Source organism: Larus michahellis, chromosome 18 (genome assembly GCF_964199755.1).
Source record: "Larus michahellis chromosome 18, bLarMic1.1, whole genome shotgun sequence".
NCBI lineage: Eukaryota > Metazoa > Chordata > Aves > Charadriiformes > Laridae > Larus > Larus michahellis.
The window spans coordinates 5,287,403-5,303,383 of NC_133913.1; the positions used below are offsets into that span (position 1 = coordinate 5,287,403).

At 57.4% G+C, this 15,981-nt stretch overlaps 1 protein-coding gene across 4 annotated transcripts in view; it reads left to right on the forward strand.

Annotated features, from left to right (window-relative positions):
- The first annotated feature begins 925 nt into the window (after positions 1–925).
- The window catches only part of SCN4A (sodium voltage-gated channel alpha subunit 4), a 46,664-nt gene continuing 31,608 nt past the window's right edge, over positions 926–15,981 (forward strand). The window contains exons 1-6 of one of the 4 annotated variants that reach the window (XM_074561989.1): positions 926–1,330; positions 11,914–12,230; positions 12,545–12,663; positions 13,626–13,715; positions 14,394–14,522; positions 14,660–14,751. In XM_074561989.1, coding sequence (XP_074418090.1) covers positions 11,967–12,230; positions 12,545–12,663; positions 13,626–13,715; positions 14,394–14,522; positions 14,660–14,751 — 694 coding nt within the window. In that variant the 5' untranslated portion in view covers positions 926–1,330; positions 11,914–11,966. Of the gene's footprint in view, positions 1,331–7,398; positions 7,520–11,913; positions 12,231–12,544; positions 12,664–13,625; positions 13,716–14,393; positions 14,523–14,659; positions 14,752–15,981 lie in introns of those variants that run through there. The other 3 variants (XM_074561988.1, XM_074561987.1, XM_074561990.1) reach the window with 3 other exon arrangements.

A 15,981-nucleotide genomic window follows, 5' to 3' on the forward strand; every position in this document is an offset into this window, starting at 1 on the left:
CCCCTGGCCCAGGTTGCCCAGAGAAGCTGTGGCTGCCCCATCCCTGGAGGGGTTCAAGGCCAGGTTGGACGGGGCTTGGAGCAACCTGGGCTGGTGGGAGGTGTCCCTGCCCAGGGCAGGGGGTGGCACTGGGTGGTCTCTAAGGTCCCTTCCAACTCAAACCAGTCTAAGATTCTATGATGAGTCTCCTCTGACCAGGCTGGGTGCTGAGGTGGTTGGTCCACCCCCAACGCAGCTCTGTGCACCCCAAAAGGGCTGACCCTGCAAGCTGGTCACCCCGCCACCTTCTCCTCCCAATCCTGGGTGCCCCCTGAGCACCCTACACACCCGACCAACTACCTGGGCACGCAAAGAGCACCCAAAGGCCCTGTCAGGAAGGACACGAGGGGGGACAACCATGCAGCAAGCCGTCCTTTTGCACCACCCTGTGCCACCCTGGTCCGGCTCAGATCCACGGAGGTCTCCCCGGGCAGGGTGTGCATCAAGGGACACGGGTGTCAAAGCACCCTGCTGTCCAACCAGGGTGACCCCGCAGGGCTACTGGCCATTCTGGCCACTGGATGCTCCTGGTGTGCAAAGAAACATGGTTCTGGTGCAACTTTCAGCAGCGGCGGAGGGTGGGCACGGGGGCAACAAAGCAGAAAGGGCAGATGCCCCCCACTTGCAAGCAAGAGGAGGAGCTACGGCCGGCGCTGGGTGCTGCACGACCAAATAACGCTCCCAGAGAGCCACCGACTCGGAGGCGACGTTGGCAGCAGGGTTGGCACCGAACTCCCCCCCCCACCCCGGCCCCGCCGCCCTTGCAGTTGTCCCGCTGCTCTTTCCAATCAGATGTCACTTCTGGGAGAGATAGATGGGGAGGTGCCGGCCGGGGTCCCTTCCCGCCTCCCCTCCCGCCTCCCCACGGCACATTTGGTGCCAAAGCCAGTCCAAAGCCACCTCAACAGCTGGGACACCCTGCTGCGCTACCGTGACCGCCCCAGGTGGCCGCGTCCCCCGGCTGGGCGCGTGGCCGGGGTGGCCGTGGTGCAAGGCGGGGGGGTCCGGCCATGCAGGACCCCGGCAGCACCGGGCGATGCGGCCACGGGGGGTTTGCAGGCGCCGCCAGCCCCATGATTGGCACGGCGGGGGACGAATGCCACAGCTGAGACGGGGCCGAGGCTACCTGAAGGATCCTGTGTCCTCAGGTTTCACACATGACCATCTGACAGCAGCAGCAGCTGCTCTGCCAACAGCCACTTGCTGAGCTAAAAGCCTCCCGGAGTCGAAGGAGAGGGAAATTCTGGCCCTAAAAGGTCTCTCCTTGGGATTTCGCTCTCTCTACCCAACAGTAAGTACCGGGTTCAGCCCTGGGTTGATGCCAGGGCACCGGGAAGGGTCTACAGGGTCTTGGATGTCACCGGGTTTGTCATAGTCGCGGTGCCCGGAGCGGTGCAGGCAACATCAGGGGCTTCGCAGTTGGAGAGCTGGAGGTGGACGGGAGCAGGACAGCCCCCGCCATCGCCGGGGTGGTGTTTAGGGCTGTAGGCACCCACCTGATCCCCCTGCGTGGAAAACAGCCCGGGACGGGGGGAGAAAGTCCCCGCAAAGGTGCAGGCAGGGCGCGGGGACGTCGGTGCCAGCAGCCACCGGACCCCTCAGTGGCCACGGACCTGCCGCCGGGACGAGAGGGGACGGTGGGGGATGTGACGGGCAACCGGTTTCTGAGCCACCTTCCCACCGGGAGGAAGGGAGCTACAGGCAGAGCTTAAAAGTCACAAGTCGCCTTTCTCCTCGCTTCTCCTGGAGGTCTAAATATAAACCTCAGCTTGGCCAAGGCAAGGTTGCAAGAAAGGTCTGGGGCGGGGGGGTGGTGCGTCGCAGTGTCTCCTTTCGGGAAGGCGTCTGTCCCCGCAGAGCCCCTGTCCCCCGTGGGGCAGTAGGGAGGGACCCCCGTGGGGGCGGCGGGAGGAGGTGGGACCCCCTCTGCCATTCCGAAAGAGCGGTGACAGGGTGACGGGGAGGCGGGAGGCCGTCAGTCCCCGATCCGCGCGTGGGGGCTGGGGGGCGCGCACGCAGAGCCAACAGCTCTGGGGTGCCGGGGGGGGCAGGGTGAGCCCAATGTGGGGTTCAGGGCTCAGAGCCCCCCATGGGCAGCGGAGAAACAGGCAGTGCCAGGGTGGGATTCGGCTCAGTTTTTGGGTGCTGAATCCCCACCCGCACCCCCCCCCACAAACATCTCTGGCCTGCGGTGGGTGCGCGGGGGTCTGCAGAGTTCCCATCACTCGCTGCACCCCCCGGTGCCGTTTTGGGGTCTATTCAGAGGCAATCGGCCACCCTGGTCCCCAAATCCTTCACAAAAGCAACCATCCCTCTTGGCCGGATCCTGCGTTGCTGCCCCCCTCGCTCCTCGAAGCCGGCGCTGAGTCGCGGAGTGAATTTTGCAGATCGGCACCGGCGTTTCCTCCCCTGCCCGCACCGCTGCCGGCAGGGATGCAACGGACGCCTGCGGCGAGCTGAACGCCCGGCAAAAGGTTTATCAGCGGATAAAGCCGATGGGCAACAATTCCATAAAACCCCGGGGAGGGTGGGGGACACCCCAGTGGGTCCCGTCGTACAGGGGAGACCCTGCACATGCAGCCGATGGATTGACGCTGTGAGCGCCGGAGCTGCCTCCTCTGGTCCCTGCTAGGAAAATGCCTGACGTCATAACGGTTTGGGGGAAAAAGGGCACATTTACGGGAATTGGTTAAAGAACACAGAGTCCTGCCTTGACTTGGCTGTGCTAATATTGAAAATAGCATTTTCTACTTTCCAGTGTGTACATAAGGGGCCCAGGAGCATCATCCAGGGCAAAAGGGCCCTGTGGAACCGCTCCGGCAGCTCCGTCTTCCCTCAGGGAAACTTGCTGGATCTAGGGGTAGGAGAGTGAGCCGGCTGCCGGTAATGATGAGGCGTCGAGGATCATTTTCGAGGATCATTTTCGGCAAGTTGGACTAATGAGGTCATTTATATGGAGGGGAGGAAGCAGAAGGTGGCGGATCCTTTGGGGAGTTCTGAGGGCAAAGATCCCAGCCGTAGCCTCCGGAGATGCTGGGAAGGGTGCTCAGCTTCTGCGCCTGTCTGTTTATCCGTCTCCCTCCTTCCTTGCTTATTTATACAGCCCTTGGGAACATCGCCGAGTCCCCTTTATCCAGATCCAAATGGATCTGAATGATCCCTGGGGAGCTGGAAGGCAAGAGCGGAGTGCGGGGCTCGGCGCCTGGAGCTGGGCATGGGGTGGGCTGTGCTGGCCGCAGGTGCCCCACGTTGGTCCTGGTTTGCGTGGTGTCCTGTGTGGGGTACAGGGGTACAGAGGCTGCCATGGGAAAACGGGCATCCTCCAACCCCGGGATGCTGCCGGGGCCTCGATATTGCCAATCCCGCGGGAGCATCAGGTCCGGGATCTGCTCCCGGGTTGGGGATCCCTATGGTGATCCCCGTGGTGTCTCTCCTGGCATCCCTCGGAGGTGGCTGCATCGCTGTCCTCCCATTCTCCCCGAGGCCGGGGGACCCCATGGCAGGTAGCAGGTCGTGATGGCCCCACGCCATCCTCCCTTCCCCCAGCCATCCCCTCTCAGATCTTTTCCAGGAGGAGCAGGAGCACTGGATGACACCGGAGCGCAGGCAGAGGGCAGTGGGCAAGCGCAGGGTCCCTGCTTTAACCCTTCCCCGCCTGCCCGAACCTCCACCGCAGCCAAAATCCCCCCAGAATAAACCCAAGCAGCCGTCCGCCCTGGTGTCCCCTTTCCAGCAATCCCCTCCCGGGGGTCGGTAGGGATAGGGGGGGACACAAAGGAGGTGGGGATGGGCTCGTACCCCCCGCCGCATCCTCCAGCTCCGGGCAGGAGGGGGTTAGCGCGTTGCTGCAGGATGTTGCAACCTCCTATTTCCATTTGTGGCCCAGGAGAGTATCTGAGGACTTCACAGCTTCCAGCCTATGCACGCCACCCCCCGCCTTAAGCACATGGAGGTACCCTTGGTAGGGCAAACAGGCATTGAAGGGCCAGCGTTTGAGTAAGTTCAGGCCAATAACGACCAGCGAATTGCATAAAATTAATTTCCACCCCGCTTACGATGCCGGTGGCAGGAGTGGAGGCACCTCTGCAGGGGATGTATTTTGGAGGGGTCAGCGGTTTATGTGGTGGAGGGGGGCTGGTGCCCCCTTAGCGTGTTCAGCGTCACGGATTCGGCTCTCCAAAGGCAGGCAGCGATGGCGCAGGCTTGGCCCCGTCTTTGCAAGGAGCTGGGGAAGGGAGCAGCCCCTTGCCTGGCACCCATCGCGGTGGGACCCGGCTGAAGGTGCTGCTGCAACGGGCCATGAGACACGGGATTGGGCATCACGTCCTTCTCCTCCTCCGCGTAAATCCCCCGAGCACCGGCACAGCCCTCGGCTGGCGGGTGTCCTTATCCCAAAGTGCATCGCAAGGCAGGGGGTGGGAGATGCATCGCGTCGCAGAAAAGGGGCCGGAGAGCCTTTGGAGACCTCCTCTTGTTCTGCTCGAGAAAGGCAGCGTCCTGCAGGCGGAAAGCAGCGAAGCAGCGTCGTTCCCATAGCAGCGAACTCATTCAACGTGGCCTTAAAATCAAGCATTTGGTCCAAGCAACCGTGCCAGCATCACTGGTGCTGTGGGTGACACGCGATGAGTGACCTTGACTGGGCTGGACCAACCTGGGGGACCACGATGGCACCTGAAGAGCTTCTCAGTCCCCCTGGTCTGGCTGGGGAAAGGCATCCGCCAGCCCTGGGCTTGCTCTGGCATTTTTTTCCAAGGGCTTTCGACACACCATCCCTTTTGCTCGCCATCAGGCGATCGCAGGTAGCGTAGCGTAGCTTCCCCCGGGTCCCTGGGATGATGGATGCTGCTTGGAAGCATCCTGCATTCCGGCCAGTACAGTTGGCTTGGGCCACGCTTCAGGCAAAGGAACAAAATACACCAAGAGGAGGGTAAAAAACCACGGTGGTGACAGGAGTCGGCACGGGGGGGGACATGTCACTAACGGGAGCCAGCGGTGCCGGCCAGGCTTGGTGGGCGAGAGGCTGGTGTTTGAGCCACACAGCCCATGGGACTTCCCAGCCAGGAGCTTAAAAAACTCATTAATTCAAAAGGCTAATGCCGGAAAATGAAGAATTAATTTTTTTTCCTCGTTCTTAAAAGAGTCTTCCAAGCCCACCGCCATTTGAAAATAGAGTGGGAAAAGGATCGGGTTGACTGCCTCTTAATTTTTTTATTTTTTTTTTTTCCCCGGTGTTATTTTCTTTTCGTGGAACTTTAGCCCCAGCTCCCTTTGAAAAAGAGCCGCCAAAAAAAACCAGAGCGAGTTTACGGTGGGCTCGGCACTGCTGCGGTGGCGGAGCTCCGGCGTCCCACGGCAGCGCCGTAAGAGGTGTTTATTTGCAGAAGAAGATTTTTGGAAATTTCGCGTGTCTTTCCGGATAGCCTTTGTCATGTAGTTACAGCAAAGCATTTGGGGACAACCATATATCTGGGGATAGTAAACATCAGACTCTTAAATAGCACATTATCGCGTGACTGAAAGGGACATAAACTTGTTTATAAAATTGCTAATTTTGTCTGGCACAACTGAAGGGTGTTTATCCCAGTTACCACTAGAAACTCATATAATCTCGAAGACGCTCATGCAGCTCCAGGCCCTGCGCGTTAAATCACCTGTGTGCATGACTTAAAGCCGCTCTCTCTCCACCCCCTGTGCTATTTGTGGGCAGAAAAAAACCCAAAACATTTCACAGTAGATTTTTTTTTTTCAATTTCCCCACTTCCTTTTTTTTTTTTTTTCCCAAAACCTGGGGAAAACACAGCAGGAAATAAACACCCTGTAGGACTTTCTTCACGACGTGACATCCACAGGACCACGCCGGAAGGGTTTTTTTTTTCTACCACTATCAGACTTTACGACAAAGCACGGTGCACTTAAGCGTCACAAGAAAAGCCAAATATCCCGAAGCTCAAACAAAACCCACGGCAGCGGATGGCATTGCCACCACAGCACCAGGGTGACATCGCCTCCGGCGTCGCAGCCTCCACCCGGTGGGGTTTGGGGCTGTTTGGGGTCCCTTGCTGGGTACGGTGGCAGGATTTGGCCCTGCTCATTCTCCTTCCCACCATGGTCCCACCACTGAGTACTGGGTGTACGGAGGTGGGAAATGCAGAGGGGATAAGGACAATGCTATTTATCATAGAATCACAGAATGGTTTGGGTGGGAAGGGACCTTGAAGATCATCTCATTCCACCCCCTGCCCTGGGCAGGGACACCTCCCACCAGCCCAGGTTGCTCCAAGCCCCGTCCAACCTGGCCTTGAACCCCTCCAGGGATGGGGCAGCCACAGCTTCTCTGGGCAACCTGGGCCAGGGGCTCACCACCCTCAGAGGGAAAAATTTCTTCCTAATATCTAACCTAAATCTCTCCTCTTTCAGTTTAAAACCCTTCCCCCTCGTCCCATGGCTCCCCTCCCTGATCCAGAGTCCCTCCCCATCTCTCCTGGAGCCCCTTTAGGGACTGGAAGGGGCTCCAAGGTCTCCCCGGAGCCTTCTCTTCCCCAGGCTGAACCCCCCAGCTCTCTCAGCCTGTCCCCACAGCAGAGGGGCTCCAGCCCTCCCAGCATCTCCAGGGCCTCCTCTAGACAAGAAGGAGCTTTCTCATCCCCATAACGCTCCCCGTCCTCTGTGGACATGTGAACGCTGTCCTGACCGCTCCGAGTGGCCACGTTCTTGGGCTGGGTTTGAACCAAATACACATTCTCCTGGCAGCAGGTCTCCCAGCCCACGTGGGTTTGGTTTTTAAAACCTATTTAACGTGTACAGGGGTGGAGGGGGAACCTGCTGTGGTGGGGGGGGACGGTTCAGGGGGGAAGTGGCAGGGTTGGGAGAGCGAGACCCATGGCATCTCCTGGGCGAGCGAGAGGCTGCCTCGGGGACCGGCAGCGTGGAGGATGGATGGTGTTTGTAGCAGGGCTGGCGATGCACGTGACCGAGCACCCATCCCTGAGCTGTGACTCATCCCCAAACCCTGCGGTCCCAGCTGGTCCCCGTTGCACCATCCTGCCCCACCCTGGGTGTCCTTGGGGGATAAATAAGGGAGGGATGGAGAGGGTTGGGTTGCCCTGTGTGCCGTCAGCCTCTAGGTGCTGTTTGGGTGGAGGTGGCATGTCCCAGGAGGATTTGGGGTGCAGGGAGTGGGTGCTGCAGGATTGTGCTTTCGGTGTGCTGTGATGGGCTTGGGTTGTGCATGCAAACAAGGTCTGGTTTCCAGAGCTTCTGAGCTGCTTGGTGCCAGCTTATCTCCCCCGGCATTAACTCGTAGCTATGAGCGTGCGGGCCAGCCCTGGGTTCCCTGGCACCGGCTGTCCCAGAGCTGGCTCTTCACGGGCTTTGGGGCACGAGCGCGTGGTTTCCACGCTAATCCCTGCTGCAGGGCACCCGCCCTGCGCCGCACACCGCGAGCTCTTGGCTGAGCATCATCTGGCTCTGCTGGTCCTTGGTGAGTGAAGCTGCTTTACACTTGCTGGTGACCACTCGGGTTGTTTTCTGTCTTGGACTCGTGTCCCTGTCGGCCTCTTCTAGGGTCTTTCCAGAGTGTCTCCTGTTAAGAGGATGAATTTTGAGGGCAGGCTTGCAGGTGGCAGCTCTTCAAGATGTGTTGGGCGGTCTTGCTGCGACACTGCAGATACTCAGAGGGTCCCACTGCTGTCTCCGTGTTCCGGGTGTCCGTAGAGCTGAGAGATCTCAGGGGCAGCATGTCTTCACTTGAGACACCCCAGTTATACCTGTCTCTGTTAACCCAGCCCTGAGTACGGTGAGGGAACAGTTGCATCTCTCTGGGCTTTCCAGGCTGGGGGAGCGTTGCTGGGGAGCAATGCCCTGGGAAGGGAGAAGCAGAGCCCCGGCGCCTGGGTGATGGGCTGAACCCAGCACCTCCACGGGCCAGCAGGATGGGGGGAGGCCCCCCGCCACCCCGTGTCCCTCACAGCCACATGTCTGCGCACAGCGGCCAAGAAAGTCCTTCCCCCTCTTCCTCAGCCCACGGGAGGTTATTTTCTGTGCGGGGATGAGGTGCCAATTCTGGATGGGGTGGCTCTCCAAGCTGTCTCAGACAGGACCCTGTCGCCCTTCCGTCTGTCCTGATTATAGAGAACGTATTACGCAGCATCTCTGGTAGCTTCCAACCCGCTCTTGTTATTTTGGAGGCTGATTCATTTGTGTGGCCTCAGAGCAGCAAAAAAAAAATATCAGAGGAAACTGAATTTCTATCAAAGTGAAGGCCGTGGGCTCCTGAGCAGGGAGCTGCTCCCAGTTGCCTGCTGGGAATTGATGATGCTGAGCTGGGGAGCACTCATCCATGGGGAGAAGCTGGGGAGATGCTCATCCGTGGCGTGCCAAGGTGTCGGACATGGGCAGTGTGTCCAAAAGCAACAGCTCAAGTGTGTCACAGTAAAAACGGAGTTATCCGGCTTAGCTGGGAGTCCAAAATCTACGAAGGCAATAAATAGCAGATCAGAGCTTTGCGGAGATGTTTTAAGAGACTAATTTAATCCTAGAGTCATTAAGGTTGGGAAAGATCTTTAGGACCATTGAGTCCAACTGTTAAATTCTTAGCATGAAAGCCGATGGGGCGAGAGTCTGCCTTTAATAAGGGGCTCTGGGGGGACCCATGTCCTGGGGAGAGCTGGGGCTGAGCCCCACTGGGCGACTCATGCCAGGGGCAGCACCTGTTACTGCGCCTGAACCGCTTTTACCTATCGGAGGCGCAAAGAGTTTGATCTCGGTTATTTATAGCAGCTGCTATAAATGTGCCAGGCCGGCAGCAGAGGGGCTGTTCGCCCCGTCCCGGCGGCGGAAGGTGGCTGGTCCCAGGGGGAGCTGCTTCACTTGGGGTGGTGGGACACGGCCGCCTCCCGCCCACACGCTGGTGCGGGAACTGGGCGCGCTGCGGGGGGAGAGGGGTGTTCAGCTGGATCCCCCACAGAGCCTGCGTTTGGCTCTTGGCCCCTTCTCTTTTGGGAAGCAGCGGTCGACCAGAGATGCTGATGGCTCCAGGGCTGCAGTGTGTGGGACTGGGATATAGGCTTAAGTCCTGATCCTGCTCCCTGGGCTCATCCCTCTATCCCTGGGTGTCCGCGAAGGGGTCAGAGCAGGACCAGACGCTGCAAAAGACCCCCCCAAAAAAAAAAAAAAAACACAAATAATTTCCAAAGGGCAACATCCCCTTTGAGGAACCCCCTGTTTAGCCTTGGGCAGAGCTGCCAGCACTTAGCATCAACCCCTGGGGCTGCCAAGGGCTGCTCCATCGGCAGCCGGACCAGCGTGGCACGGCACGGTGGCTTCAGCCCAGCCAGAGGAAGAGGGGACACAGGCCGAAAGCAAAGCCGGTGCTTCTCGCTCGAGCTCTCCTCCTGCGCTCGCTCCTGCCGGGGCAGGAATGAGCAGAGTCATGGGGCTGGAGAAACTTGACTCCTGCGGTGATCGCTGGTGGGAGCTGGCACCAGCACAGCCACCTCCGCCGGGACCGCAGCAAGCGGGGACAGGGCATTGCTGGGGGGTTTGGAGGGGCAGCACCCAGCGGGAGGCTCCGGAGAAGACCCGGACCATGCCGCACCCCATGCATTGAGGCCTTGGAGAGCAGCGTGGAAGGGGCTGGAGCCCGACGGGGCGCTGGCGTGGCCCACAGCGCGCGCTTGCCCTAAAAGCTCTGCAAAACCCCATTTCCAGGGAAACTGAGCTCCTGTAAGTTCTCGGAGTCCCCAGGAGATGGGGTGGGTTGGTCCCCCGCCATGGGTGCTGTGGGTCCTGCTTGTGCGCGCATCACTGCATCCCCCGTGGGACTGGGGGCGAGAGAGCCAGACGCAGCCCCGTGCTTTTCGGCTGGAGCTTCGAGGCCGCTGGTATCGAGGGAATGCAACGGGCAGGATTCCAGAGCCGCTCAAGTGGAGTGTGAAATGGGTGTAAATCCAGAATAACTGGATGAGAAGAAGCAACGGTGGTGCCCTGCTGACCCGCTGCCGTGGCCACTGTCCCCTCGCGGGGACGTGTGGTGGCAAAAATTTCCCTTTTTGCTTCCTTTGAGGTCCCACCTTCGGGGTGCAGCGGGCCTGGGGTGAGACGGGGCTGTGCCCCCCTGGGGCGGCTGCTCCAGGCTCTCTGTTTTGCGGCGATTTGGGCCAGAAGCTGGTTTTTAGGCAGTGCCAGACTCCACTTTGCAGTGCTGCGACTCAGTTAATCCGATTAGACAGCCCTGTTCAGCAAGGACAAAACTCTCCCGCTTCTAAAACAGGTTTAACTACAAAAAGTGGTGCTCTTGCCACTTGATTATTTTTATTTATTTTTTTTTTTTAAAGCTTGCCCCATTCCAAATGGCAGCAAGTTGCTGCCATCCCTCTACCAGCTGCCTTTTGATCGCGCATCAAAGCCCTGGTGCTGGAGCCACGAAGGGGCTGTTCAAACGCTGTGATGGAGATGGTTTCTGCCGGGGGGGGCCGGTCCCTGCATCATCCCTGGGGCTGGAAGCGATGAGGGGGGGTGTGTGTGTGTGAGCAGTAATACCCCCACACCGGTGTGCTGCTGCCCTTGGCAGAAGAAAATCCATTTTGCCCACCGAGAGTCAATTCGGCGGCGATAGCGAGGGAGCGCGGTGGTTTCTAAAACGCAGTTATCCTGCCCTGCTCGAAATCGATACCTCCCTTTTGCCGCTGCTTTTATCACTTGGTTTTTATAATCACCATCGGAACGTGTCGATACCGTTGCGCGCCCGGAGTCACTCTTCCCATCAGGGTTATAAATGTCCAGTTCTCCTAAATTACAAAGGGCTGAAGGTTTCCAGCTCTCAGCGCGGCAGGGCTGGGGCTGTCGGGAGTATCGATCCTAAAGCTTTTTCAGCAGCATCACGTAAAGTTTTGGTGCACAGAGGAGTCGCTGCTTGCCAGTGGGATGCCGGTTTTTGGGGAGGGGGAGGCACAGAGGTGCATCTATCCCAGTATCCCCGCAAAGCGGGATTGAGTGGTGCGGAATATTGGGCTCGTCTCTGACACAAGCTGATGTTTGGGGGTCGAACAGGTATGGAGGGGAAGCTGAGGCAAGATTACTCAAAGAAAGAACCTCTCTGGTGTCTAGGAAGCCTTGGCCGGGGGTTTCAGCCTCCCTCAGGGCATGGCAGCTTGTTGCGCCGGGTTCAGTCACCCGTCTGGTCCCCACTTTGTTCTCTCCAACCCTTTTTGTTGCTTTGCTGCTCAGTGGAGCCACTCTTATCTCTCCCAAATGGCCCATCCTATTCCTGTCTGGGGAGTCATCCTGATCCCTGTAACATTAGAAAGTGTCATTATTGCCTTGCTTTTTGGTTCAAGATAAGGCTTTAACCCCTTCCTCTGGGGAGCAGAGCCATCCGGCACTGCAGGTTACTCATGTTTCCTACAGGACCGAGCTCCTCTGGCTGAGGAACCTCTTGCTTTGAGCACCCCACGTTGTTGGCGCAAGGTGCGGGAGGAAAGCTGTCCATGCCCTGCGACATATTGCAAAGGGGAGACAGCTGGAGCGGTGCCACTGACGCCGGAGGTGTTGTGTTTTGTTGAACAACCCTGTCTAGGTTGTGAAATGGCGTGTCTAACAACAGCCACCTGGGGCCGGGGACACCAACTGCTCGGCTCATATGGTGCTCAACCTGATGGTTCTTTTTGCTGGGGGGCTGAATGGGGGTCTGAGAGGAGAAGGAGCACAGGGGGTGCTCCATCCGCAAGCGATCCATGCGTGATAACCTTTCTTGCAAGTTCAATATTTCTGCAATAGACCCGTTTGCAAAAGCCCACCGAGATCCTGCCATCACCTGGCTTCAAGGGCTGAGCAAAAAATGCCCCAAAACGGCACCGGCTGGCATTGCCTTCTCAGCCCCCCTCTCCCCAGCAGGCTGGGTGAAGGCGTCCCGGAAGCAGAATGAGAGGATGGCCGGCCTGCCGCACATCCCGGGCCCCGAGAACCTCCGCCCCTTCACCCCTGCCTCGCTGGCTGCCATCGAGCAGCGCATCGCCGAGGCAGAGGCACTCAAGCTAAAGCGGCAGCAAGTTGAGCTGCCCGAGGAAGAGGAGATCAAGCCCAGCAGCGACCTGGAAGCTGGCAAGAACCTGCCCCTCATCTATGGTGACCCACCGCCGGAGCTCATAGGGACTCCACTGGAGGACCTGGACCCTTTCTACAAGGATAAGAAGGTGAGGGACACAGCTTAGCCCATGGGTAGACTTGGCATTAGATGTAAGTCCCAAGAAAAAGACCAAAGCATGGACCATCTTCTTCTTTGCACCATGTCCCAGGCTCTCACATGAGCCCATCTTGGCGATCCACAGCCCCAGACTTCTGTGGTTGCTTCTCCAAAGCAGAGCATCTGTTCCTTAGCAAAGTCTCGAGCCTTTAGAGACCCAAAGCATGCAAAGAGGTCCTACCTCTAATGGCAGCACTTGATCCATGGGTGTTTCAGGCGTGTGCAGAAAGGCTAACCCATCTTCCTTCTCTCTTTTCTCCACAGACATTCATAGTCCTCAACAAAGGGAAGTCCATCTTCCGCTTCTCGGCAACCCCTGCCCTCTACATGCTGGGGCCCTTCCACCCCATCCGCAGAGGAGCCATCAAAGTGCTTATCCATTCATATCCTTGCCCTCTGTGGTGCTGCTCCATGGCCAGGTCAAACCCTGGTGCTCAGAGTGAGAATAGCCCTGGGAGAGGGCTGAGAGAAGTGTTTCATGATGGTGTGGAGCAAATCTTCTGGGCTGGCCGCCACTATGGTCAGGACTCACTGCCCAGCCATCCCAGTGCTTTGGTCCCTTCCCAAGGAGTAGGTGTTTGGACGCTTCAGGCACATTGGTGGCACCAAGAGCTCAGTCTTGGTTGAAGAAGGGAGGAATCAGTTTGGTTGGAGAAGGGAAGAAACCTAAGTGTTGGAGCTTCCTAGGAAGAGGCTCAAGGTCTCTGAGGACTGGAGACACTTGGAAAGGAAGGAAAATATTTACAGGTCAGAGGATCCTGTCCCGTCTGGCAAGTGGGTGAAGGAGCTTAACGGATGCTTTGGGAGAAGGAAGGCAGAGGAACCATGACATTGGAGTACAGGGGAGGAGGCAAATTTGAACTTTTGATGTGAGACAAGCAGAGATGGAAAGACAGGAAAGGACCCCAAGAGCAAGAGAACACTAGGATGGGTGGGAAGTGATCCCAGAATAACTCTGGTGGCAGGAGGGTTTGGTGGCCTGGAGGGAGGAGGAAAAAGGGGGGATGTTTGTGGCAGAGGGAACAGACAAGTGGGGAACGCTGTATCATGGGGTGATGGAGAGGAAGGAGCACAGGGGACAAGAAGGGAGGCAGAGCCAGCACCATGGAGACGGGGAGGGGAGCAGAAAGGGAGGGCAGGGGCCAGGACCGTGCACGGGAGCAGGGGGACTACCAGGAAAGCGTGACCACAGGACTGAGCTGGGAGATAGCCGCAGGAGGAGTAGGCCAGGGCATGGGACCAAGATGGGAGCCAGGACGAGAGGAGTAGGGGTGCTTGGCTTCATAACCGTGTGAAGGGGGAATCTAGGCAACAGCCGCAGCATTTCTCCTTGACCAGGTTTTAAATTATTCAGCATGTTCATCATGATCACGATTTTAACCAACTGCGTGTTTATGACGCTGAGCAACCCCCCAGCGTGGTCCAAGAACGTGGAGTAAGTTTCTTCCTCCTGTGACCTCCCCCGGCCATGGGGGCCATCCCAGCTTGGCCGTCCTCAGGAGGGACAGGACCAAGTCTGAGAGAGGGATGTTGGGATCCAGGCACCCTTCAGAGGAGGAGAGGCATCACTGGGAGGTGCTGGTGGCCCTCTTGATCTCAGGAGGGATGTCCATGCTCTGCATTAGGCATTGCAAAGAGTGGGAGCGTTTCAGGGCTGCCCAAAATCTGGTGGGGTCCCTGTGACAGGAGACAACTGCAGAGCAGGTCGGGTCAGGTCAACAGTGATAGTCTGGAGAGGCTGAGCAGATTCTCCAGTCCAAGGAGTATGGACAACCAGCCCCAGGTGAGAGGGGAAAATCCAGCATTTTCTGCTGTGGTTCTGCACAATCAGGTCTCAGCTGGGTTTTACAGAGAACATGGTGGTGTGGGACATCAGCAGGGATCAGAGGTGTTGTAGAATAGTCACCAAAGGGATTGGTACATCAAAATGTCCCAACTTTCCTGACAAGGTGAGGTGAAAACCTCCCCCAGTGCTGAAGCACCCCAAGAACCCATCAGCCCGGGTCCCCCCAAACTCAGCTTCCCAAAATGGTCCCATGGGGGGACAAAACCTCATCGTGAGCTGGCCCTTGGACCCCGGTGAGCATCCCCTCAGTCACCGTTCCCGTTTCAGATACACCTTCACTGGGATATACACCTTCGAGTCCCTCATCAAGATACTGTCGAGAGGCTTCTGCATCGACGACTTCACATTCCTGCGTGACCCGTGGAATTGGCTGGACTTCATGGTCATCTCCATGGCGTGAGTTTGGTGGGATGGGGGAAGGACAGGAGGTCTGACCACTGCACCCAGGGAGGGGACCCTGGGGAGGAAGGCTGAGAAACAGGAGGTGGGTGCCCGGCAAAGCCCTTGAAGCTCTCTCCTCTCCTGTCCTGCAGCTACATTACTGAGTTCGTGGACCTGGGGAACATCTCTGCTCTCAGGACCTTCCGTGTCCTCCGTGCCTTGAAAACCATCACCGTGATACCAGGTGAGACGTGAAGAAGGGGTCTCCTCTCCGTATCTTCCCCTTCCTCGAGCTCAGGTTTTCCCACGGTTCACAGCAATTCCTTGTTCTTTTGACAGCTCTAAGAGAAAACAGAGGAAATAAGGTATTCAATATTTATAAATAATTTTCCACATAATTCAGCTTTTGGGTCAGGTCCTGCTGGTTTTACATCTTGAAATTAGCTGCGCTCACTCGGTTGTTTGGCCAGGGAAAGCTCCTGGTGGGCCAGATGTGGTGTTTTTAGGGCTCCTCGGAGAGGCCTTAAGTGGACTTGTGTTTATGGGCTCGACAAACCGATATGCTTTGTTTGGTCCTTGGAGCCATAAACTCAGGTTTGTCCCCACTGCTGACTGCTCTGGTTCTAGGGTTGAGATATTTGGTGGGTGACAGTGCAAGAGCCGGCGTGGCGAGTGTTTAACATCACCCCAAACATCCAGCCTGTGGTGTTAGCGGCCGTTTCCCAAATTTGATGCCGTTTCAATGCCCTGCTTTGGTACCACCTCGTGCAAGCTCACTGAAATGATGGGTCAGACCCCTTGAAGACGCATGAGATTGAACTGAAAATGATGATTTCTTGTGGTGAACAAGTTCTTGCGTCCCTGCGGTTTCCTGATCTTTAGGGTTCATATTTGAATGTTTCTTGCCTCTCTCAAACAGGCTAAAAATTGCATTTAGGAAAACAGAAGCTGATGCTTCTTGCTGGAATGACATCCCCCCAAGAGGCTTTGCAGAAATAGCCGTTGCAAAAATAAGCGGTTTTAGAACGGCGCTCCTCAGCAGTTTCCCAACATAGAGAAGCCCTTGGAGAACAGGGTTTTACCTAAATAGTTTGGGGAGGAGGGGGGGGAAACTGGCACGATGACAGGGATAAAAATCACGTGTTATCAGAGAACTGCCTCCGCGTGAGAAAGCGCTGTGCTCAGAGCTGCTTTTAAGATCAATGTCAGGATGTCCCAGCGTCACCCATCAGCCGTGTAGACCTCGGGTGACAGGAACAACATCCTCCATGTCAAAAGCTCTCCGAGGATCAGTGGGCGAGCCTTTTCTGCGGAGGGAACGGCGATGCTGGGGGGGAGAGATGAGTTAATCCTGATGCTTAATGCAGATGTCGCTTTGTCACCTTCGCTCAGACACGATGGGGTTTCTCCAGCTTGAAGGGATCAGGCTGGAGGGTCCATCTGAGCTCCTGACCACCCACGGGACAGCAGCACG